The sequence below is a fragment of the Pteronotus mesoamericanus genome, unplaced genomic scaffold (assembly GCF_021234165.1).
Source record: "Pteronotus mesoamericanus isolate MK-2021 breed Mesoamerican mustached bat unplaced genomic scaffold, CSHL_Meso_final contig_74, whole genome shotgun sequence".
Classification (NCBI taxonomy): Eukaryota; Metazoa; Chordata; class Mammalia; order Chiroptera; family Mormoopidae; genus Pteronotus; species Pteronotus mesoamericanus.
In genome coordinates, this window is record NW_026555247.1 from 29,682,345 (window position 1) to 29,709,567 (window position 27,223).

The window sequence follows — 27,223 nt, forward strand, 5'->3', positions numbered from 1 at the left end:
TATCCAGGTTAAAGAGATACCCTAAGCAGTTTTGGACTGAGTTTAATGCCTAGTTTGGTTATGTATCAAATTTTTTAAAAAGTGAAAGTAGGTTGCTTACTACACTGAGCTAGAGCAAAAGATAGCTGGAGCATCTTTAAAGATATTGTCCTCCTTCTAGAGCCGCTGAGTAAAACTGTACTCCAGAAATAAAACAGCTGAGCTGGCTTTTCTATGGGGCTCTTTCAGGTATATCTGATTTTATAAGAAGGCGGTGAACATGACTAATGCATAAAGACAGGAAGGAAATAGGGCATTTTAACACATATGTATTTATACATTCTCTCATCTTGAGAGCTCTTTTTTACCTATGCAATCCATATGCAATTATTGAGTACCTACTATGTGTCAAGTCTTCAGTCAGTTGCTGGGCATAGAAAGTATAATAAGATGGGCAGGATAATGTCAAAGAAATTAGGAATGAAATATTTGATGAAAATATACCTGGAAGATAAATTGTTCTGAATTATACTGTGGGATCAAATTTATTTCCTCTTTATTTTAACCTAAAGTTAGGACTACAAGATTATCTGTAATTTACTGCATTTGTGTTTTAGTATGAAGTATGATTGTATGTTTTAAAAAGTATCACATCAAGAAATTTATAGTTGACCAACCTGATGTAATACTCAAACAAAATTAAGTGAAACTCATTTCATTATTTTATCAATTCTTTTAACTGCAAGTTATATTCTGCCTGCTGCAACATATAGTAAATCTCATGTGCTGCACAAAAAACCAATAATGTGACTCTAATTATTATTCTCTAACTCCAGTGTTCCTTCATTTTTATCTTGTTTAATAAAAGTTTTATTTCTATTTTGTAAGAATATATCTAGGGGAGAAAAATGCACAGTGTTCCCTGTTCTATGAAAACACTTTTTCTGATGGGCACTTAGTCTGTTTCCAGCACTTGGCTATTGTAAATAATGCTGTTATAAACATCAAGGTGCATAGGTTCTTTTGAATTGGTGATTCAGGATTCTTAGGGTATAATCCCAGCAGTGGAATAGCTGGGTCAAAAGGCAGTTCCATTTTTAGATTTTTGAGGAAATTCCATACTGTTTTCCACCGTGGCTGCACCAGTCTGCATTCCCACCAACAGTGCACTGGGGTTCCCTTTTCTCCGCATCTTTGCCAGCACTTGTTTACCCATTTATTAATAATGGCCCTTTTGACTGGTGTGAGGTGGTATCTCATTATGGTTTCAATTTGCATCTGTCTGATAGCTAGTGATGTTGAGCATCCTTTCATATGTCTATATGCATGTCTCCTTGGAAGAGTGTCTGTTCAGGTCCCAACAGCATGAATGGAACTGGAGACTACTGTGCTAAGTGAAACAAGCCAAGCGGTAAAAGACAAACACTGTATGATCTCACCTCTCAGAGGAACCTAATGAACAAAATAAACAAATGAGCAAAACAGGACCAGAGACATGGAAACAAGGAACAGACTGACAGTGACCATTGGGGAAGGAGTTGGGAAATAAGGGTGAAAAGACGGGGAAGAGACTAGTCAAGAAACATGTATGAATGACTCATCGACATGGGTAACAGGGAGGGGATTAACTGTGCGGGGAGGTGGACTGGGTGGATAAGAGCGAAGGAGAAAAAATTGGGACAACTGCAATAAAACAACAATAAAATATTTAATTTAAAAAAAAACAACTTTTTTTTTGACGCAGAACAATCTTATGCACCTGGGGAAGCCCAAGATTACATCTAATATAGGTGTTGAATTGGGCCAGAATTTCTGATCACAGAATACTTGACAGGTACAGGGAATTGCCATGGGTTGAAATGGAAAGACTTTAAGTTGATAAAACACATCTACTGCTTCAGATCATAGCTGTTAAAATCAGTCAAGAGGTTGCCATCCATGTCTGAGAGGAAATGATAATGAAAGGTAGTGGGGTTTTTATCAACTGAAAGTCAAACGGTGGAACTCAGAGAACATGGTAACATGGTCAGTGCAAATGACCTGTCCATTGCCACCTTATTTAAACCTATAAGTGGTTTTCCAGATTTTCTAAATGGAAGAGAAGTGAAAGAGGATTAACAGCAATGATTCGAAGTCAGACGGACTTGAATTATTCCTTTTCCACTTACTGGCTAGCTTTGCTAAATCACGGGTGTCTTCATATAAAATGAAAATATGTTACAGGGATGTTGTAAAGCTTAAGAGAAAATCTGTAAAATGGGACATAACAGTATACCCTCGACTGGATTAAATGAGGTAATTAGTATAAAATAACTTAGCCTGCTCTCTGGAACATTACCAGCCCTCAAACAAATGCTAACTCTTATAAATATGCATTCCTCCAATGCCGGATTCTAAGTATTCCTCATGTAATGATGTTCCGTAATACTACATGCAATTTGTTCATTTCTATCTCTGCTTTTCATATGTTTGAAACTCTCCCCTTCTTTAGGCTATTTCAGAAGACTCTTCTGTTTCTCCTTTAAGATTTTATTTAAGATTTCTAAGAGTGGAAAGCCTACTTTGGCTAATTTACTACCTGGATCAACCTGTTAGTCTGCATAAGTTCATTTTTCACTTTCCAAATTTTGAACCTTATCTTGTCAATCATTCATTCAACCACTATTATTTGTGTGTCCCCAATGGGCTACCCTGTATTTCTCAGCACTGAGGATTTAGCAGTAAAAAAGGCAAAGTACTTATCCTCATGGAATTTATATTTTAGAGATAGGCACAATAAATAACACTAAAGCATGCAGAAGAACAAAGCAGCTCAAGGGGACGTAGAATGAGGATGAAAGAGATGATTGATTGTACAGGGGGAAGTCTTCAGGAAGAAGGGGCATCTCAGGGGACCTCTAAATGGATTTTGGGTGGATGTCAACATCCCTTGCGCGGACCTTGGGCGGAGACATTTCAGGCCCAGTAAAAAGAACATATTAAGACCCTGGAAGGAAAGAGGAAGAGAAAGACCCTTGTGCTTCAGGAGATCAAGGAGGAGCAAGAGTGGAAACATGAGTTACCAGGCAGCAGGGCCCAGCTGTGAAAAACCTTGAATCCACACTAAGGAACATTGATGCAATTTTCATTGTGGAGGCATTTACACAGGAGGAGGTGACATAGTCCAATTTTCATTTTCAAAGGTGAAGCAAGGACACTACAGGGAAAGCTAATGTGCTTTAGTCAGAGTTCTTAGTAGCTCAAGTGTTGGTAAAATTGTGGACGTGTTCAGAACCAGTAGAATTCAGGATACCTTTGGGAGATGGGGACAAGACTTGCTGGTGGATGTGGGATATGGGAAAAAAGACTGGAGTCACATTTACTCTTTGGTTTTAGGCCTCAGAAACAAGGTGAATTGTGGGACCATTTTTGTAGTCAGAAACTGATTAGGGAGCTGCTTTTTTAGGGTGTATCGTGAGGGGGGAGTGCAATGGGGGACAAATCAGGAATTCTTTCTTTTTTTGACATGTTAGGTTTGACTGTTAAATGGATTCAAGTTTTATTTAGTTAGTTAGACGTGAACTTACTTACATAAGGAGCCCAGTATTTTAAATATAAAAATAAAAGCAAATGCCACATACTGTTAGGCCAACGGCCAATGCAGTGCTGTGTTTAGCTTCTGATAGCATCAAAGCTGTTGTTGGAAAAAATGGTTGAGTTCTCTATGTTGTAAACTGTAAAACATCTGTGCCCTGCATGCCCCTAATGCATGCACTGCTGGGATATACACAGTGCCATGCACTGAAGGCACTCACAAATGTATTAATCACAGAGAAGTTCTTAGAAAGCCTCTAGGCAGGGCAGGGAAGTGTAATTCAACATGGCTGATTCTAGAAAGGGGACTGATTAAAGGGGTCCTCAAATCTGCAGCCTGGGCTTCCAGCTGCCATGATTTTCCAATGAACCCTTTTAAAATGGGCAAATTAGTGCCAGAATAAATTTTAGCTCAGAACCAGCTTGTTTTCCGGTACGTGCTTTGCCTTTGTTCATTAAACAGGAGGTTGAATTCTAATGGAGTGTCTATGCAGAGATGATCCAGAGTGTGAATCACATTATTGCTCTGAAATACATCAGAATTTTACTGGCAGAAGCTTCATTCAGGCCTAAGAAAAGGCCACAGAATTGAGGAGTTTGCCTTTGAACTTGTACCATCCCTTTTCTTTACCCTTTTCTCTATCTTGGGGTCTTATACCTGCCATTAAGTCAGGACACACCGAAGCCATAATGTTATCTGAAAAATAATGTTGAATCTGTGAAGTTCTTTCATGATTGTTGATTCAAATCACTAAATTTTAAAATGAATAAACTTGGAGTTCAGAGGACAGGTTAGTACACTGGTGGATACCCCAGGCCTACGTCTAGGTTCCTAATTCAGGGTTATGTGTTTCTTCCACTGTTTTAATAAGGGCACCTATCATACTGGGTTTAATCCTAATCCAGTATGACTTCATTTTATCTTAATTAAAGTCAAAGATCTTTCTGGGTACATATAAACTTTGGAGGAGGTTATTTAAACCAGTACATACACTGCCCTACAAATCAAACATATTAAAGTAAGATGACAGGTAATCAGGTTGAGCACTGAGCAAACTATGAAGTTTAAAAATAATAATAAATAACTAAATATTTATTTACTTTTAGTTAAAAAGTTATCATTTTGGTTTTAAAATAATTTTAGTCACTGTTGCTCAAACAGGGAGACATTATGAAACAGCTCTAATGTCCTTAAAATCATATTTGATATGCTTCTACCTTCTTCCTTTCTTTGAAATTCTAATGCTGGCTTGTGGACTGTAGAACATAGTGCTTTCCGAATGTTAAGGACTGCAAACTGCTCAGGTGACCCTAAGGGAACTAACAAGTGGAGGAATCACCTGTGTAACAGAGTCTGCAGAAGCTGCCAGTGAGAGCTGTAACTGACACTGACCACATGCTCTGATTTTTACCATATGACCTTCAGTTGATAAAAAGCCCATAATCACTTCCCCCACAGACATTGATGGCAAGATCTTGACTTTGATTTTAACAGCTACAACCTGAAGCAGTAATTACATGACATCACCTCAAAATCTTTCAACTTCAGCCCAGAGCAATCCCCTATACCTGTCAAATATTCTGTGAGCAAGAAATATGGCTCAACCCAACTCCTACCTTAGCTGTGACACAATTAAATGGGACAAGACTAATAGTGTCAGAGCTGGGATTCAAACTTAATATAACATCTCTATCACAGTGCTGAAGTGTGAGTGTGCGTGTGTGTGTGTGTGTGTGTGTGTGTGTACATATGTTCAAACTAAGGTTACCCTTGATTATTTCAGGGAAATGGAAAAATAATTAATTGAAAGTTAACTGCATTTTAACAATTGTTTAATAAGTTAAAATTCTTATTAGTTTAGAAAACATAGCCATGACAAGGTAAGGCTTTAAAAATCTTAATATTATTGATTTCAAGCCAGTCAAGCAAGTTATACTAACTGTTTTGCTGAGGAACATGCTAGGCCCATAATTTGAACTCATTATTATAAATCACTTGATCTTAACCCTCAGTCCACTGTCTTGATTCAAAGTCTTCTCCCACTACTTTGAAGTGAAATAAAAAATACTATTTATTACTTCCATTTTTCGGGGAGCGGAGAGGGCTAATGGGCTTCTTGTTCAGACTACGCTCCTCTCAGAAATGCTTAGGACTCCCAGAGAAAACATGATGCTTCTTCTGGTAGTATATTTTCTCATTTAGTATAATATGTAACTACTAATAATGATGTAATAATAGATTTAATATATCACTGATCTATATTGTTATGCCAACAGCTTGCTAATTTTATCATTTTGAATGCTATTTGTTCTATATACTCTTTATAATTTAATGTTCTTACACTAGTTTTGCCACTCACTTTGGAAATATTGAACTTTCCTCTATGCTAATTGAAGAGTTCTCAAATTATTCTAGTAGCATTGCCTACATCTGTAATGTTGGTATGGTAGCCACTGGCCATAAGTGGCTATAGAGCATTTGATTCTTGTATGTGCCCTGACTTGGGATTGAACCCATATCCTTGGTATATTGGGACAATGCTTTAACCAACTGAGCTACCCAGTCAGGGCCTCTATTGAGCACTTTAAATATGGGTTGCCCAAATGGAGGTGTACTATTAGTACAAAACCCACACTGGATATTAAATACTTAATTTTTTACATAGATTTAAATGTAAAATTTTATATAGATTATGTTTTGAAGTGATGACATTTTAGATGTATATGGTTAAATATATATTATTGAAATTAATTTTGTTTATTTAATTTTCCCTTTTTAATGTGACTACTATAAACTACATGTGAGTATTCATGGATCCTATTGTGTATATTGACAGTGGTGGCTTACATGTGTACCCTTATGTCTTATACTCAACCAGGAAGCAGTCAAGAAGATACTAAAAATATCAAATATTGCTGACCTGATATTAATTTAAGACCCAGAGTTGTTGAAATATGAGTATATGGATAAATTTAACCCTTATCAAAGAAATATTTCTGAAAGAGTTATCTGAAAAACCTTTACATTTAACAATGAATTTCTTTTACTCCATATTTACCCAACAACAATCTCAATAACTGTTGAACACCAAAGATATTTCTTTTCTATTGGCTTGACAATTTATGGCACCAATGAAAATAAAAGCAAAGGAGGTGGGCTTGAATAAAGAAAGGAACATTTTGACCAAGAGCAGCACACCAGGATCCCTGTGTTCAGTTTTACTTAAAGTCATTGTCCAACTTCTGTGAGATGATTAAGTGCTGAAGTCTATTTGTCTTCCTGCCGCTATCTCGGGACAAGCCCAAATCTTCCATGTGGTTAATAAACTTCTTATCTTCTGAATACTGAAAATAAAATAAACTTAATCCTTAGGGTGGTTCAGTCAACAGACCGGGAGTCTTTTAGATGTTTCTTAGAGATAGAGGACAACTAGGTTTTCTGCCCCGTACGATTATCAATCTTCCCTGTGCATGCATGTATGTGTAAGGGTGTTAAAGGTGCTTCTCAGTGATAAATGTCAGTGGAATTGCACAGTGAATATTAATTTCAGTATTGTCAAGGTCAGATGTGTACCCAGGTTCATTGCAACTGGAATTTTTATTGTAGCCACTGTTACAAAGGATATTTTATCTTGGACTCTTTTCTTCACTATCAGGAGCAAAGGGGAGCATACTTCCTCAACATCCATGTGCATTGATCAGAGGAAAAGGGCCTTAGCACAGTCTGAGTTGTTAATCAGGATAATTATATATTTCTAGTAAAATCAAAATGTGGGCTTAGAGTTGCTAAGTAAGGTGGGAAGAGAAACAAAAAGACAGATGAATGCAAAGTCTGGAGACTAGCTGATGTTCCTGAAAATCCACTGACTGTACATGGAAAAAGAAAAAAGAATTACAGAAATAAATAAAGATGGAAAAACTCTGTAATGAGGCTATTCACAGATGTAGGGTGTGAAATGATCTAGCTGGGAGCCCAAGAAATTAAAGGGAAGTAAAGATGAGGAAAAATATTAGGTTATGACTGTCCATCTGAGAATAAATAATCAGCTGGAGATCTCTGTATATAGCGGGGTACCTCAAACCCAACATGGGTGCCAAAGCAGAGAGACTCACCCACAACACACCCATGCCCATGCGTATACCTGCTAGGTGCAGCCTCAGTCCAGGAGCAACACCAGAAACACCCGGTTATGCAAATCAGAAATACAGGAGTCACTCCAGAGGTTTCCATTCCTTGCTGCTCCAACTACGGTCCATCAAATGCTGCTGGTTTTGTCTCCTATTGCTCTTGAATTCCTCCCTTTCTCTTTATCTCTGCTGCCATCATTCTAATTCAAACTGTTAACCTGTCTCTTCTATACTGTGGAATATTTTCCCATGGGTCTCCCAACACCTCCATTTGCCCTCTTCTGTTCACTCCTTGTGTAGCTGACAGAGTACAAAATGCCTGAATCCATTAATTTCCTTGTGATTCTTCCAGATCGAAGTTCTCCCAAAGCTTTTAAGGCTCAGTGTGGTCTCAACCCAACAGTGTTTCCGAATTCACACAGATCCCCACCTCACCCCCTGTTGGCTCCTTGTGGTCCCAACTTAGACTGCAATTTTTTTTTTTAATCCTCATCCAAGGATGTGTTGACTGATTTTGGAGAGAGAGGAAGAGAGAGAAGGAAAGAGAGGGAACAATGGGAAGAGAAACATCAATCTTTGCCCCACGCCAACATGTGCCCTGACCTGGGATCATACCCACAATCTAGGTACGTGCCCTGACTGGGGATCAAAACCACAACCTTCTGATTTACCAGATGACGCTTCAACCAACTGAGCAACCCAGCCAGGGCTAGACTGCAAATTTAAAGAAAGGTTTCATTGTTTCCCCTGTCAATTTTTACAAGGCCTAGCACCCTGTAAAAGTTAGCTAATATTTATCAAACATTTGCTTAGTGCCAGACACCATTCATAAAATATTTATTACTAATCTCCACTACAAATCCATAAGGTAGATCTAGTATTAACCCCATTTTTAAGATAAGAAACCATAAAATCAAAGATATAAGTAGCTTGACCCCAACCACATAGCCTGGGCAAAGGTTCTGGATTTGAACTGAAGGTCTCTGATTGTGGAGACCATGCTCCCAACTTCAGTCTCTGTCACCAAAGATTTATCAGATGACATTTGTTGGTGTCTCGTGCATCCCAGTAACCCAGATCTCCGACTTGAATAAGAGCATTCTAAATTTCTTCCCTAACATATGGTCCCTCCCAAAAGAGGCAGTTTGTCCAAGGCAATTCCTTAGTTTTTAAAGCCTAGAAATAGATAAACAATAAATTTTTCCCCCAAAGAGATGGTATCTTTCAAGGTAGGATCTTTTTGTCATTATGTAGAAAAACCTACTCACTGGACTGTCTGAAAAAGATTGCTGCTTCCTTTTCCTCTAACAAATGGCTGCAGAACTCCTTTATAAAAGCAGTCTATACATGTCATTTATTGCTCTATTAAAACTACAAGCATGCTGTATTGATTCTTCCCACACTGACCATAATACAAGCCAGATTTGAGAAAGGTTGCTCGGATAAAGTTACATTATCACCATGGGAAACACTCCGGTTGCACATAAGCTGAAGATACCTGCTTCTCTGATGCAGATCTATTTACAGAAAACTGATATTTTTGTGTGCAGAAATAATACAATCCTGAAGTATACACAAGTCTCAAATGAGTGTGAAGCAAGTGAGAGGCCTGCACATGCTTAGACTCTTCCATAGGAATTAAACATAAATGTATGGTCTGAATCACAACAACAGAAGTAACTGTGGAGAATAATGAGGGGGTTAAAAGGCTTACATTATTCCTGTTACTATAACTATGCATCCGTGGAAGGCTGTGTTTCCTGTTTGTCTTTTACATCCATCAAATCCTCGTGTTCTTCTAACAACCTTGAGAATCAAGAGCAAGTACTCTTTCCTTCAGTTTTCTGATGAGGGAACCAAAATATGGAAAAGTTAGACTCAAGTTCAGGTAACAATAAAATTACCTACCACATCACTTGGAACGCTTTATTTTCTATATGGCGTCACATAACCTTTATAATAGCCCTGTTATGTAGATAATGAATCCATGAGAAAACAATGCGCGGAGTGGTTAGGTAATGTGGCCCAAGGAAACACTATTATTAGAGGAGGTTGTTTTTTTTTCTTTGACCCACACACCACATGTCCCTGAAAGTAACACAATATTATTGGATTTTTTAGTATGCTAACAAAATAGAAAACAAATTTAATAATTGATAATTCCATGCTTGTGAATTTTTCCTCAATACAGTGTTAACTGTGTCATCATTAATTTAGCTCATTTTGGAATTATTTGTACTTAAAGACCTGATCATCTGATGCTTTCCATAAGCTATATAGTGTTTTTTCCTCTCCATTTACCAGCTTGTTAAGTTCTATTCCAGAAAAGCTAACGTCAAGGCCATTACCCATCAAACTCATTTATACCACGTATCCTGACTCACCAGATTGTCCCTTCATACCTGAACCCTGCTGTTCTTTTTTCATCAGTGAAATTCTATTTCTTAATTGAAGCATAATTGTTATATAACATTATATTAGTTCCAGGTATACAATATAACGCTTCACTGTTTGCATACACTGCAAATGGACCATCACAATCTAGTTACCATCTGTCACCCGTCAAAGTTAGAGATATTTATCCTGTGGCTAGATTACATTACATTACATTCCCATGACTGATTTATTTTATAACTGAAAGTTTGTACCTCTTAACCCCTTTGTTCATTTTGTCCAACCCCCAATCCCATTCTCCTCTGACAGCAAGCATTCTTTGTCTCGTATCTGTGAGCTCAGTTATGTTTGGTTTTCTTTGTTTTGTTTTTTAGATTCCGTATGTAAATGAAATCAAACAGTATTTGTCTTTCCTTGTCTGACTTATTTAACTTAGCATAGTACCTTTTAAATCCATCCATATTGTTGCAAATGGCAAAATTTCATTTTTTATGTCTGAGTAGTACTCCGTTGTATGTATATGTGTGTATATACACACACACACATATATATATATATATATATATATCACATCTTCTTTATTCACCCATCCACTGATGGCCACTAAGGTTCTTTCCATATCTTGGCTATTGCTAATAATGCTGCTATAAACTTAGCAGTGCATGTATCTTTTCAATTAGCATTTTCATTTTTTTCAGATGTATACCAAGAAGTAGAATTGCTGGATCAGATGGTATTTCTATTTATAATTTTTGAGGATCCTCCATATTGTTTTCCACAGTGGCTGCACCAATTTACATTCTTGCCAACGGTACACTAAAGTTCCCTTTTCTTCACATCTTTACCAACACTTGTTATTTCTTTTCGTTGTGATAATAGCCTAACGGGTGTGAAGTTGTATTTCCTTGTGGTTTTGATTTCTAATTTCCTGATGATTAGTGACATTAAGCATATTTTCATGTGCCTGTTGGCTCTGGGTATGTCTTGCTTGGAAAAATGTCTATTCATATTCTCTGCCCATTTTAACTGAATTTTTAAATTTATTTTAATGAATTATTTATGTATTTTAGATATTAACCCTTTGTCAGATATATGACTTGCAAATATTTTCTCCCATTCTGTAGGTTGCCTTCTGATTTTGTTAATGATTTCCTTTACTGTGCAGAATCTTTTTAGTTTGATATAGCCCCACTTGTTTATTTTTGCTTTAATTGCCTTTGCTTTTAGAGACAGATCCAAAAAAAATCAAGACTAAGATCAAGGAGCTTACCACCTATGGTTTCTTCTAGGAATGTTATGGTTTCAGGTCTTACTTTCAAGTCTCGAATTAATTTTATGTTAATTTTTTGTATATGGTATAAGATAGTATTCTAGTTTCATTCTTTTGCATGTGGCTACCCAGTTTCCCCAGCACCATTTATTAAAAAGACTGTCCTTTCCAGATTGTATTTCCTTTCTCCTTTGTCATAAATTAATTGACCATTTATATGTATGGGTTTATTTCAAGGCTTTCTATTCTGTCTCGTTGATCCCTGTGTCTGTTTTTATGCCAATACCATACTGTTTGATTACTATAGCTTAGTAACATAGTTTGAAACCAGAGAGTCTGATACATCGAGCTTTGTTCTTCTTTTCTCAAGATTGCTTTTGTATTAGACATCTGGGCAAGCGAATCTGCAAATGAATCATTTAAGAGCAGCATCTCTGTTCCACACAGCCCTTTGGGTATCCTGGACCTCATTTCTTTTCAAAGTCAGACATTTTAGGGGCTCATCTCTCCAGGTCTCGAGGGTTGGGGATAACTGATGTGGGGCGCAAGCTCCCTGTCCTCCAGGGGAAGCTTCATGTTCATGCAATCCCTCCTGATTGCAGGGTTCTGTGCTGAGGTGGGGTTTTGGCAAGTCCACATCTCTCCTTCTTCTTCTTCTTTTTAATTTAATTAACATATATATTTTTATTCTTCAATATAGTTTACATTCATTATTATTCTGTATTAGTTTTTTGTGTACAGCCTAGTAGACAATTATATATTTTACAGAGTGGCCCCCAAACATAGTTCTTACAATATTTATTGGCTATCTTTCTCCTCTGTCTGCCTTTATTATCTTCTTTTATTTTATTTTATTTTTTTGGTGAAGGATCTGTTTAACCAGGTTTCAAGTCTTTTCCAGAGGCAACTGTTCCATATGTATCTGTAGATTCGGTGTGTCCATGGGAGCAGATAAGTTCAAAATCCTACTATGCTCCCATTCATCAATGCAATTCTTAACTGTTTTCCGAGAAAAATTCTTGACTGAATTTTCACATAATTGTCCCTGCCTACTATATTCTTCATAAATAGATCTATTGTTGAAATTCTTATATACTTTATTGTCTGTCAAGTGAGAGGTTAGTCTTGGTCATATATGGTCTATTGTTCATATCTAGATATTTCTTGTGTATGTGTTTTCTCTGGTCTAACTTTCTTGGAAGTTTCAACCATAATAAAATATTTCACAGTACTGGAGATGTCATTATATGCTAAACATATAAAAGTAAGATTATTCTTTCAAATCAGTTGATACTTTTATGTAAATTTTTAAATCACAGTGGAAAGTAACTGAACCCAAGCTATTCTGGGGAAAAAAAATTAAAAAGAAAAAGAAGTATCATTAGATTTATTTGACATCAAACTGCCTTTAGTAATATGGAAACTTAAGCACATTTAACTTTAAGGTTTTAGCTTCAATGTTTGATATCTCTTAGGCAATATTTCTAGATCATAAAAACAATTGCTTTTGACATTACTTAGAAATCTCCAGTTTAAATGGTTTGAGACCACAATAATGTAGTCAGAAATGTACATTACTCACTATATTTTACTTTGCTAGGCAATGCCTATGTGTTCTAAAGTGCAGTTAAAAAAAAAATCTACATACCTCACCAAGGCTATCACTACTTCACTGTGTTAGTGAAAATCTGAGATACCTTATGGAAAAGGCATTATTTTGAAGTCAATTTCTATAATCACTTTTATTATCAAACTGCTTTGAATTCTAGGATAAATCACAAGAAGACTATTTTCAATACCATTTCTTCAGAGATAATTGTTAAACATTTTCCTACTGCACTGTCAAAAATATCCATCACTTAACATATTAGCATATAGGTAGATATATGTATATCTATATAAGTAATATATCAGTTAAGTCATATATATCACACACATTTTATATATGTGTGTGTGTACAGGTGTATACATTTATAGACACAGTAGTGTATATCTTGAGTTAGCAGGTAACAACTATTAAAAGCCAAAATAAAATGATTAGACAATAACTGCTTCCCCCAATCAAGTCTTATCATATTTATGTGATTTTGTAACAGGACCATACCCCTTAGTTTTTGCTACTTCTTACCAAATTACTGTTGTATCTTCTAACAATGTATAGCTCGGTCAAAAGGGGGTTTCGTTGTATTAATAATTACATTGTCTGTGGGCTTTTGATGTTGCATTCTCCACACAGAATAGAAAAAGATTTCATAAAAATACCATTAAAGCTGTTAACTACAGGAGGAAAAAAATCAAAGAGGCAATCAAAGCATGCACTTTATTATCAATAAATGCAAATAGTGTCAGAAATAGCTTGCATTTGAAACACATTCAGTGAGGAGATCGTTGGCAATGAAAGTTGTTGCTTAAATGTGAGAGCTTCATGGTGCAAATATATTTGGATCACTACAGATAATTACTTAGATCCCTTGCTATCCATTTTTTTCAAATGGACTCAAGAACCTTTTTTTCTTTTTAAATTAACAGATGAAGAAGGAGGTGAAATCTGGTCTGAATTGAAGACATATAAATTATAGGTCATTATTCGAATGATATCACATGAGATATATATGTTTAAATGCCCTGATACTAAAGTAGTTCTTAAAACAAAGGATTTGGTGACTGTGAAATTGATGAGTTAGGAACAGTAGGATACATTGTACTGCACAGTCATTTAGAAAAGACTTTAAATATTCAAATGTTCAACTGACACCAACATTTGTCTTCATTTCATACTTCCAGCTGAGAAACATCAGTATAATGGTGAAGAGACATCAGCCTTATTCAGTATTATCAAGACAGTGGCATATCTTGATTGTTCTTAAGCTTTTTCTATGAAAATCTTATATTCACATTCTTATTTGGAAGGGATTATTTAAACTCCCAAGATATTTTTAGAACCATATATTTGATAAATCGTAATTTAGGTTTTAGTCTGATGTATACCAACATAAAATTACAGTAAAGAAAAATAAGAAAGGGAGATGGGTAGATATATATTAGAATAGAAACAGCAAGAGAAAGGAAAAATAAAGAGTGATAATTAATATATGCTAAGTGACATCTTGATAGTCAAAAGCCCTAATATGGTATGAAACCTAAAATATTTGGTGAATTTAACCAGATAAATTCAAATGTCTTTGAATTACTCATGATTTGGAAAATGAAATATTAAAATCTATTCACACGTTTCAGCTTTTGAAAAAATAGCATTTTATTAAAATTTGAAGGTATCTCTTTAAAGTGAAATTATTACCATATTTTCTATCACCAAGTAATTAACAATCACTACAAATGATTCAATAATCAGCACGTTTCAAAAGCAAAAGAAACCATAGATATTATCTTATGCTTTAAGAGCTAACATTCAAAGAATCATAGACGCCCATGATGGAAACTATGGCCCCTATACCTCAAAAAATACAAATATTTCATTCTTGAAAATATTTATACAGTTTTAGGGAGTCCATGGACTCCTCGATGCCATTGACTGGTTCCTATTATAAGTAGAGTAGGGACAAAAAATCCCCCACACTTTTTGACTCATTTTAGTCAATTATAGGTCATTAAACTGTGATATTCTCTCTCTCTTTCTCTCTCTGTCTCTCACACACACATATCTTGTTTCAATCTGATTATATGTGATAACTCATGCTTTATTAAAAATTCAACTAACTTTTATATGCCATTTTGGGGATTAATATGCAATAAGATCTCATTATAAAGTACTCTGATATATTATAAATTTATATATAGTCAGAAATTACTGTTCCCCTTGCAAATAGTGACATGTAATACATCTCATTTACTTCAACATAACTATTTAATTCGTTCTTAGGTATAGGTGTTATAATGAATTTCTACTGAAATGCAATATTGAAATTTAAAAAGGTGGTTGGTTAGGCTGACATTGATTGATGAGTTACTTGCAAGGATCATGTATCTGTTCTGAAGTCTTTCCATTCTTTGAAGAAATAGGTAACTTGAATAGCGATGGAGAGAAATTAGAGGCAGTTTGCCACAAAATTGTTGTCCAATGGAAGGAATCAGTGGAGATCATTAAAGACATCTTAGAAATGATGAGTAGTTAAGCCCATTAAGTTTCTTGACTGACATACTAAAATGTAATGAAATGGAAGGCAGAAGCCGTTAACTGTATTGATTTCACATCTAATTTCCATTGTTGAACATTTTTGTGTCTCCCTTTCTCTATCTTTCTAATATGAATATAATAAATCAGATGTAAATCTATGTAACTAATTCTTCAATATCATTTATGGATATGAATCTGAATAAATACACAATATGTGTACATGTACATACACAAACATACCTCCACAATTAACATAAAACACAATGTATTGTCTACAGATCTATGTTAGAGCTATAAATCAAAGGGAAAATATTAGGGCATTTATGAGTTTGAATTTATAGCGTGTAGTGAAGAAGTGTAAGCATTTAATAGCTTATGTGAAAAAGAGTGTTGATACAAGCCAGGGATGTTGTGAGGAAGAATATTTCACATGCAGACAGTATTTTGGTCTGGATAAAATAAATAATTTTATACATATGATAAATATATGATTTGATGATAATTCTTTGATGTCTTGAGGTTTATATTTACTTGGTACCATATAGGCTTATGGTATTTTCATTTTAATAAATGAGAATATTAAAGAAAATCTACCAGTGCAATCAGATCATAAAACAAATTCTATTTTATAACAAAACATTAAAGTAGGAAATAACTTAGTCCTAAAAGGAAGTCTTTTCTCAGAAAAAGATAATTGGAATCTTTACAACAGCAAATAAAATATTATCATGTGGCTGGAAATTAGTGAAAATCCATAGAGTTGTGTGTGAATACTTAAAGTGAATGTTCCTTTCTAATTCAGGTGTCTATATTTTCTGCTTGAAATTCTTCTAGAAACATAGGCACAGATTTTTTTCCTGATAGTGTCTAATGACCACTAAGAATGGAAAATAATTCAGTGGGTGAAGAGATGATCAGAATAGGCACTACCAGTGTGAGCTGAATCAAAATTATGACACTTACTTCCTGGTGTTCTCCCATTGGGGACTAAGCTGCATGTGCTTGTAAAAAAATTACGCTGTAGGCCAAGTGCTTACAGGTTCACATGCACATGACAAACACGGATACATATACCAAATTCAGTTCTTATCAGGTGTGTTGGGGAAATACAGTTTTCTGATCACTTGTAGTGACAATACTGAATTAACATCAAGTAAGTTAGACTACATAGCATATTTTAGGCTTTCAATTTATTGTAATATTTGGTAATTGTATGTAAAGTCATTAATTTGACACACATTTATTAAACACTGTCTGTATTCCTAGCATTGTACCCATCCCTGTGGAGAAGACAATTGCTCTTATTCAGGAGAGTAAGTGGAGGATTTTGATCGTTCTCTGCACCAAGAGGCAGGACCCTAAGCAGCCAAGGCTGGGCTCAGCAGGAGGGGAGTGTGACCTAATGTGTGCTCTCATGGGGCTCCAGATGTCCCTGTGGTCTGTTCTTCCCACATGCCTGATGGAATTGGCTGTGAGAATGACATGTCTGATTCTCATGTGAGTGGCAAGTCACAGTTTGGTGGACTATGCACCTCCTGCTCCTACCACACCAGGCCTCCCTCTCAGCTTGTTCTCCTGTATTCTCAAGAGGCTTGTTCTTCAACACTTAAAAAAAATTGAATTGTTTTCCATTACCCCCTTGCGCTCCAGTGGAACAAAGGAGCAGAACCTCCCCAAACACTGCCTCCTCCTTTTTTCCCATACTCACTCCTCTCCTAGTCTTCCTGGGAATAGGTCTGCCCTGGGCCACCTTTGCTGAATGTGCTACATCTCACGGCAGGAGTGACAGCCTTGGAGTTTGGCCATTTTTAGACCTTAGTGTTTGCCCCCAGAATGAGACATGTTAATAGTAAGTGATGCTCTTTCATTTTAGCTGTGGGGCAGTAAGAAGGAATGCATTCACCTGCAGAGGTCCTGGTCAAAAAATTACAGTGCAGGTCACGCATATCACACACCCATATGAAATATGTGTTATAACCTGATGGCTTAAACGTGATGGCTTAACATTAGTCATGTACAAATTCACAGCTAGTCATGACCTTGAACGTATTTACCCAATATATGTAATATTATTTAAGAAAAGAGTTTGTATGTCTGAGATCAGCCACACCCTTCACAGGGTTAATACATTACACATCCCTGGGCCACACAAATATGCTCTCTGAACTTTCAAAATCCTACACAGTTCACATGCTGTATTGTAAGCAGTTCATTGAGTCTCAATTCTGCTGCTTCCCTCTGTCATCTTACCTCATTAGAAGAATAGCAGACTTCACATCAGAAATGTTCCCTTGTGAACTGTTTGCATTGTCTTCGTGGATGTGTAAATAATTATAGAAGCATGCAAATTGCTGTTTTATTATTGTTCTTTAAAGTATTGTACTCTGTTAATACAGTTGAGCCATGTCGGTGGGCAAGTTTTTATTTTGCTTTGTCTTCCCCCCACCATGGGACAAAATGTCTCCCTTATAATGCGGTTCTAATTGTATTGCTATAAGATGTCAGAGAGACAAGACTCCCTGTTGTTCAATATTGTCTACTGAAGGCCCCTTTGTGGAATTGGGGATTTTCCATAGGAAAATTAGCCTTTCCTGGAGGAATACCAAGGTGGGGGTGCTCTCATAAAGTATCTTTCAAAATGAAACTGTTCAGGAGACAGAAATCTCCTGTGGAAGAAAGGACATAGAAAAGAAGAATGGGGAATGCAATAGGAACCCTGTAGAGATGGATTGGAATAGGAGGCATCTCTACAGAGGCATGGGAAATGTGCATATGTGTCTGTATGTTTGAATATATATATATATGCATTTGTATGTATATATATACACAGTCATATGTTCCTTGTTCACTGAAAAGATCTAGCAGCAAAGACACTCAAGTAGCAACAAGCACATCTAACACCCAGATCATTGTCTCAAATACTGTTCCCTCAGAAAGGAACCAGAGCTGGGGCAGGATGAAGATGAGCCTGGAATATATTATGCCAAAAAGAAAGGAATTTCTCCAGTAAATGATGGGGCATGCACAAGGCCAGAAGGACAAGATTAAAGAGGACCCACTGGCCAAATCTGGCACAATTCAAACATCCAAATAATTAAGGACCATATTAAATTGTAGACCATAAGAAAGTAGGAAATCATATCCCCATACCAACAGATACACTAATAGAGAAAAAATATGGGCTTTTGTTTCTAATAGAATGCTGTGTGCTGAGTGGCTAATGCAAAAGTGCTTGAATGGCAAATAATCACCTTTTGTAATCACTCTGGTAAAAACTGATTCCATCAAAAGCCATGAACTGATGCTCTAAGGAAAGTTGGTAAAGAGCATGATATTTACATGGCCCTAATATAGTGTCTCCCCGGAGATTAGTTACTAGATGTAAGTGGTAGAACAGGGGACCAGAGTTTGGATAGGGATGCACGGGGAACAGTTAATTCTACAATTCTGACAGCACCTTGGCCAGGTACTCAAAATTGACCTATGAGTGACTAAGAGAGGTCTTGTGCCTCTGGAGGTGATGCTCTGAGAAGGGTAGATGTCACTTACACTTCATTTCCAACTGGAATGTATAACCTAAATTTAACATGAAGAAATAAAAACAAACCCAAAATGAGGAACATGCTATTAATAAAAACAAGACTATATACTCTTCAAGAATATGAATGGCTTGAAGGAAATAAAGTCTTTGAAACTGCTTCAGCTTAAAGTAGACTAAAGAGGTAGGGTGTCAAAATGTAAACCTGACCCTAGACTGGATCCTGATTTGGAAGGGAAATGATGCATAAATGACATTATTGAGTCGGTTGACACAATTGCAATGCAGACTAAGATTTGATGAAAATATTGTTTTAATATGAAATGCACTGAAGATAATAACTAAATTATTTATGTACACATTAGTTCTTAGGAAATATGCACTAAATTGTATAGGAGTAAAGAGCTATGAATAGAGAGATATATTCTATCAAGAGATAATAGTTAAATATTCCCTCAATAGATATTTATATATTGCATTTATCATTAGGTATAGATTATAGATAGCATTTATCACTTACTATATATATAGAACCTATATCTCTTGCTATATATAGAACTTACTATACTTATATAGAACTTATCATTATCTTTCTATACATATAGTCTTTCTATATATAGAGAGATTGCTTATCACTTACTATATATTCTATATATATAATTTTATACATGGAACATATATATGTAATTGATAAACAATCTATATATAGAAAGACTATATGTATAGAAAGATAGATTATGATAAATATATAGAGCAAAGAGTTAACAATGGGCAAATCAGGATTAAGGGAACATGAGTGTTCTTTAGATTGTTATTCTTAAATACATCTGTAGATTTAAAATGATTTCTAAATAAGTTTTTAAGAAATTGTTAACAATCATTTGTTAAGGTGAAAAGAATATAATTGTCATTAAGGGTTCTCAAGATTTGGCAACTGATGGGAAAATATGTGAAAATGACATAAAATATGTGTTTTTGACATGAATATATTTATTTTTCCCAAATGAATGTGTGAGCAGTAATGCTTTAAGGTGGCTGGGTATCACGGAACAAATTCTGAAAAATGATTCAGAGACAGATGTTCAATGCTACTCTAAGAAATGCATCTTCAGATCTGTAAGCCAGGTTTTTATATGCTGTTTTCCTATGAAAGTTCAAACTTACAGAATTGTAATACAGGCCTTTACTGCATAGCTGTCCAAAGCTAGGTGGTATCCAAGAATGAATACACAAAATGTTCAAGTTAATGTTGTATACTCTTAATGCTGAGACTACTTATTTATTTTAGATTATAATAAAAAACATGGGTATTCTATTTACAGTTCACACACATATATTTATATTTAGTTATATTTACACAAATAAAAAGTCATGCATAAGTTCAAAATTTGCAAACCTGGAATCTGAAGGATTCTTTTAACTCCTTTTGTGCCCAGACATGATCTTATGCTAGCCTATGGATAGTCTTTAATAATTGTTTGGTGTTAATATCATATGTTCTTCTGAAAATATATGATTTGATAGCAGGGTGCTACCACAGACCCTACTAGGGGTGTTACATAAAACACTGTATATGTGTCATGTTACCTTTCTAAAATCTGAAAATTCCTGGATCTCAAAACACAGCCAGACACAAGGGTTTTGGTTAAGTGATTGTACACTTGTGCTATCCAATTACTTTAATGAGGATGTTACTTATCCTTGATTATGTTAAGTAATAGTTATGACAGAAAATGGAATACCAGAAAGTAAAATCGAAAATTAAATCCTAAAATTAATTTAAAGGACCGAGAATTGGGCAAGACTTTAAAATGCTGACTTGAAGACAATGACTGTGGTAAATTATCCATAGCTGTGCTGCCTATTTGAATTACAAGTAGAACCATAATGTACAAGTATTCTCATTGTATTCTCTTTTCCCTCTGCAGTTATTAGCAATATACAAGAAAAGGCATACTGACATAGTGGAAAATTTTCCACACTTAGAATTTAAATTAAGAACCCTATCTTTTTCTGCTCCTTGACCAGTTTTTTCAACTGTAAAGTGAAATAAGAAATTTAGATGAATATAAGCCCTCTTCTGAATTTTAAAATGAGAAATAACTCTAAAATTTCATTACTTTATATTTATATGTTATAGTTTTACATTCTTATTTCATATGGTTTTTAAAATACTACATGCTGCTACAATTTCCTTGAACTGTAAAAGATATAATTCTGATTGTCTTGAGAAAGAAAACCGTCTTATACTAATTGATTTCTCTTGTATACAGTGCAAGTTCCAGGGCCAGTAGAAAACCTGCAAGCTGTATCTACCTCACCTACCTCAATACTTATTACCTGGGAACCCCCTGCCTATGCAAATGGTCCAGTTCAAGGTTACAGATTGTTCTGCACTGAGGTGTCCACGGGGAAGGAACAGGTAGGCGAGGGCATGGGCCCCCTGCTGGCTGCCATCTGTTGGATGGCTTTAGGGCTAGAGAAACATGAGCTGTGTGAGCACTTGATGTCCAGTCCAGTGTCCAGCACATTATTGGACAGCAGATCAGTTCTAAAGTGCCTGTTACTGGAAATGTTAAGCAATTTAATTTAATTCTGGTGGTAAGAAAGGCAACTGGATAATGAAATGAATCAATAGGATGGATACCGATGTTTTGTGTGAGTATGTAAGTGCCTGAGCCAATTTAACCACATTTGTATTAACCCATCTGGTCCCAGAAAACATTTTCAGTCCTTCTCCTAAGGGAAGATTTATCTTATGGTCAATGACCTCACCCAAATTGCTGTTTTTACTTATATATTCAATAGTATTTCTGTCTTCTGCCCACCATAGGATTGTCACCTGTCATTTTTCATTTTTTTTCAGCTTACTTTCCTCCTTCTTACATTTTTGTTCCTCATACACAGTTAGCATACAGGCAGGAAGTAGACCAATTCAATTTTCAGGTAAAGTAAGAGTAAATGAGTCTTTATGGAGACATGGGAAGCTCAGCAGTTCTCTTTTGTGACATACATATGACTATTGAGATGTTTACTTCCAGAGACTCAACTTCATGTGTAAAAAGATGCAGAGACAAGTGTGCACTTGCATGGGAAAGAAAGAGAGGTGACTTGCGATAGCCAAGTTCTTAGGTTTGTTGTGAAGTTTGCTGAGCACAGTGTGGCCTTTGTGCTTCTACATAAACTGTGTGATAGAGCATTTTTATTTTTAAAAATGTTTGGCAACAGTTCTATTCAGAAACCGTTCTAAGTCCCAAGTCATATTGTAAAATAAGAATGACTAAGAGTTCCTCCAGTGTAATCATTCATTCCAATTTTTACTTGCTATTTAGATCTTATTTCCATCTTTCTATTCCACCCACTTTTCTACATATTTTAGCTCTTCAATAATTCATATCACCAATCCATTTAAATAAATTCCAAAATGATGTTCCCCAAGATAGATATGAGGGAGAGGACTATTGTGGAGTGCTAAATCATGGGTCTTCTAGAGCAAACTTGCTCTGATTTCTCTGTGACCTTCACCTCCAGCACCTCATTTCTGCCGCTGTGACTTGCTGGGAGCAGTTCCAAACCTACCTCACATCATTTTGACAGATAAAAATTGTAGCAAATTCTCTGTCAGTTTCAAGAAATGAGGGTATATTTCAGCTCAGGAAGAAAGACATCTGTTGTTTCACGGTGAACTATTCCATTTCAGGACCAGGAGCAAGTCTCTGTTCCCATGGGTTTACAAGCAAACTACTCAGTGTATTGTCTGGTGTTAAACAAATTGGAACTTGATGACTGTACCAATAGCATGGTGCTGTTTTAATTAGGAGTCTACAGAGCAGTTTGAGCTTTAGTAGGGAAGAGTGTGTCCCAAGCAGGTTTTACAACTTGTTTTAAGGCTGGAGTGTAGTTTTGTGTGTTCAGATAATATCCAATTTACTGACTGAACAGAACGGCTGCCATTTCTGCTTTAATGTACTTCCTGAATAACAGTCTTGGCATTTTATGTCTCCAGAATATAGAGGTTGATGGACTATCTTATAAGCTGGAAGGCCTGAAAAAATTCACGGAATATACTCTTCGATTCCTAGCTTATAATCGCTACGGGCCAGGAGTTTCTACTGATGATGTAACAGTGGTTACGCTTTCTGATGGTAAGTTGTAGATACTAATACTTGACTCACATATTTATTGTGATGATCAAATAATGTTCTGTATATGTAATAGATTTCATTTTCAAGGTTTTCTAACTAAATCTTTATAGAATATATTTGAATAAAGTAGAAATGTAGCTAATTCACTCAAACTTCTACAGTCAAATGTATATTTTCATAAGTCAAAATGTTTTCATAGGTTATCTTCAAAGTGTGACTACTACCTAAGAGCTTGAAATGTTTGTTTTTTTTCTTTGTTTCTGTTAATACAAACACATTTGTAGATGTATTTGGACTATATACATTGGCATGTTTATTTTATGTTTCATTCTTAAAAAAAGGAAGATGATTAATTGTTTATATAATGGACAATTCTCATACATATACATTTAAATTTGAAAGTATGTATTAAGGATTCAGACCAAACAGTCCAGCATTGAAAGTATTACAAGTGAATAGAAAAATGTATATATTTAATTGTCCTATGCCTAACAAATGAAAGATTACACATACTTTCTTAAAAATCATTAGAGAGAAGAAGCCATAGTGAAGAGGATGGATTTGACAAAGCAGTAGCAGAAGAAATTAGAAATCTAAGAAATGGATGATAATGAAATGTTGGGAAATTTAATGAAAAGTCAAAATTAAGTACAGTAGAGTATGTGATGTGGGACCAGTGAAAATTCAAGCAGGTGTAAAAATGCTAAGATGTGACCTTCATGAATATTAAAAAGGCAACAAGCTATTTTCAGCACTGGTTTCCATGTTGGTATGGAAAATTCTATACATAATTAATATTTGTATTTCAAAAAGAAATGACTTAAGCTTGTGATTCCTTGACCAACCCACCATTCTTTATTCTGGGAAAGTATCCGGGCAGATATTTCACACAATTATTAATGGAATGAGGATGGGCATCCATGTTATTAAGGGCAGTGTAAAAAAGACACATGAGTAACACACATTTGCAAATTCAACTTAAAAAAAGTGTTTTATGTGTGATAACTCTTCAGTGTCAATTTTAATGTAATTCTTATGTCCATCCAAATGATTCTGTTATTGAAGACAGAACAGAATATTTATTGGCTGAATAAATTACTTCACAACTTATAATTATAAAAATAAAAGGAAAACAAATGAAAATGAATATTTTACATAATTTATGTAGATTTAATTCACACTCTGAACTGTAATACTGTGTCCTTATTCTCCACTTAGATTTTAAGTGTCATAAGTGAGAGAGATTATTATTCAGTAGTCCAAGAATTATCATCTAGGAATACAGCAACATTTAGGAGTTAGAAAATGCCTGTCACTATATTAAAGGATCTCATGATCCTTACCCAACAAGCACCACTGTGCAAGGGAACCCAACTTTTCTGTCAGATGCATTCGATGAGAGAAAACGAGAGCCTCACAGCCCTCTTAAAATGGGCTGCCTGATCGTGTCTGCATTCATCCTTACAATCAGCCCATCCCTTTCCATTTCCAGCAAAAACCCCTGCACTCTTGTCTTCAGTTCCCTTATCATCCACTTTAGTCTGATGTCTTCGCCTCTCTACTGGAGCTGTCTGGGCTGAGGTCACGCATCACATAGATCTGTATTTAATCACATTTCATCGTCACCGACTTCACAGTCCCAGTCAAGCCCCTTCTCCTTGACTTTCTGGATGTTATAAAAGGGAGATGTGAAAGTTCAATGGGCTAATCCATGTAAGCACCTAAAACATGAACATGACACACACACACACATAGATGTATTTAGTAAATATAATTTATGCCAACTTGTGCGTCCCTTTTTCTCACTATATTACATGCTCCTCATATGAGGGATGATGTTATTGTCACATCTATATTCCCCTTAACTCACTAAATATTTGTAGAATTAGCCAAGCAGTTAAGCTAAACTGGCACAAATATCTGTAGGTATAAACATATCTTCACGACTTCACATTTGTGTGGCTAGTTTAACATATGTCTATGTCTAAATGCATATATGTTATAAAGATAACCGTATTTTTATCAGGTCAGAGGAAGCCTAACCATAAAATAATTTATATTGAGGACAGACATATTCAATAAAAATAAAGAACACTATTTTATGAATTAATTATCCCAATGGCACCCTGTTATCTAAGATGCTTATAAAGACTTTTATCCTGATGAGCAAACATCTCTAATTTAGCTCTCCTTTACTTGTTTTTCTGGAAAGAAACTTTCTGTTGTTGTTCAAATTCCTCTATGTAGTGTATCATTGGTTTACAGTGATCCACTTTTTCAAACCATTTGGGATTGCAGAGCATCAGTCTATACAGCCTCATATCTAGTGTAGAATGGAACTAGTTTTTTCATTTTGTTCCCAAACACTGTCTGTTGTGAGTTGACATGGTTAGGTCATTAATAGATTTGATGAATTGATTAACATTTGTTCGGGCTCATGCCAGCTTTTCCTATGTCCGAAAACAGTGGGATCCAATTTCATAAGCAAACTTAACTTACAGGAATATGATTCTTACTGCTATCACTGATATTTATTGGGTACTTAGTAGTGGAAGGCCCTGCTCTAAGCTCTTTGTATTTTTAACCTTTTATTCTCACACTACTATATATTTTATCTGGCTTTACAGATGACATACCTAAGATAGAGATAACAAAAGCTAGTAACAAGCAGACCCAGGTCACATAAACTGGTAAATAAAGAGGCAGGATTCAATGCGGAAATATAGTGAGTTTCTCTTATAACAAATGTCTCTTATTAGTTCATTCATGAATAAAGCTTACAAATATATTTGAATTATTAAAATTAATACATTATGAGTATAGGACAGCACCCACTTGCTAAGAGGAAGAATCCAAGTGATTTTGTTAATGGAGATTCATTTACAAATGTGGGAACTTGATCTACTCTACAGAATGACTCATCACCATGGATTTCAAACCAGCATATTCCATCATATAGAGAGGAATTTCTGGACCAAACACTTCTGATTGGCTTTAATGAACCTGTTGTAAATGATAAATTGCTTGACATTTTGGAGAGAAAAGCAATGAACCAAGTCCTTTCCTTCTGCCTCATGAGACAAGGAAACATTGTCAAATAACGGAAATAAAGAATAGCCCAAATAAATGTAGACTCCACTTACTTCTATCAAACACCTGATCTTATGCATTATCTATTTATCTATAAATACTATGGGAATGGATAGTGAGAAGGACGGAGTAGTAATTGATAACAAAAATTACTATAGAAAAAATTCTCTACTTTCTTAAGACAAAAATAGAGTGGTATCAGTGGAACATAAGAGAGATTTATATTGCTAAGAATAGACAAAATACATCAATATAATTGGAAAAAATATGATTTCATTTTTAGTAAGCTCAAAGACTAGCGAAACTAATTATTGAGTTAGAAGTCAGAACACTGGAATTGACTAGCAAGAGATGCAAGTGAGCTTTTCAGGGGACTGTATGTGTTCTTTATCCTCATATCAGTGGTGTTTAAATGGGAACACACCCACAGACATACAACATTATTGAGTTATACATTCAAGATTTGTACATTTTACTATATGCATGGTATACCTTATTCAAAAAAGTCGTTGTGGCAAAAACCCTGAATATGAATAAGATTGTATTATATCTTACAACTTTTCTATTTATTCAACACCTGCATGCGAGACTTGCTGCTACTGAGGATGCAGTAGCAAAAAAGGACAAAAATTTTGGTCTGTGTGGGGTTTTATAGTCCATGTTTGATAAAAAAAACAAAAAAACACCATAATATGAACTAAGATAAATTAAATAATAAAATCTATTTCCTAAATTATGAAATATTTTTGAAAGAATACTTGGTGATGTAATTCATGAAAAACAAGCCTCCAGTGAGCAATTTATCACAAGCTACATTAACTATATCCTTTATGAAGCACTAAGACACATTCAAAATTAAAACAAAACAAGTGATTACAATTCCCATCCTGCCCAGAAAGGCCCAGGAGCTAATATTTAAGTAAGTACTCATTTGTTCATTTAATCATTGAGTCTGTAAATATTAACTGAAT

The 27,223-nt window shown here is 35.3% G+C and overlaps 1 protein-coding gene across 1 annotated transcript in view; it reads left to right on the forward strand.

Moving 5' to 3' along the window:
- DCC (DCC netrin 1 receptor) overlaps positions 1–27,223 on the forward strand; it is a 1,009,790-nt gene that overhangs the window by 730,249 nt on the left and 252,318 nt on the right. Inside the window, exons 10-11 of the mRNA XM_054583674.1 lie at positions 21,291–21,439; positions 23,024–23,162. Coding sequence (XP_054439649.1) covers positions 21,291–21,439; positions 23,024–23,162 — 288 coding nt within the window. The remainder of the gene's footprint in view (positions 1–21,290; positions 21,440–23,023; positions 23,163–27,223) is intronic.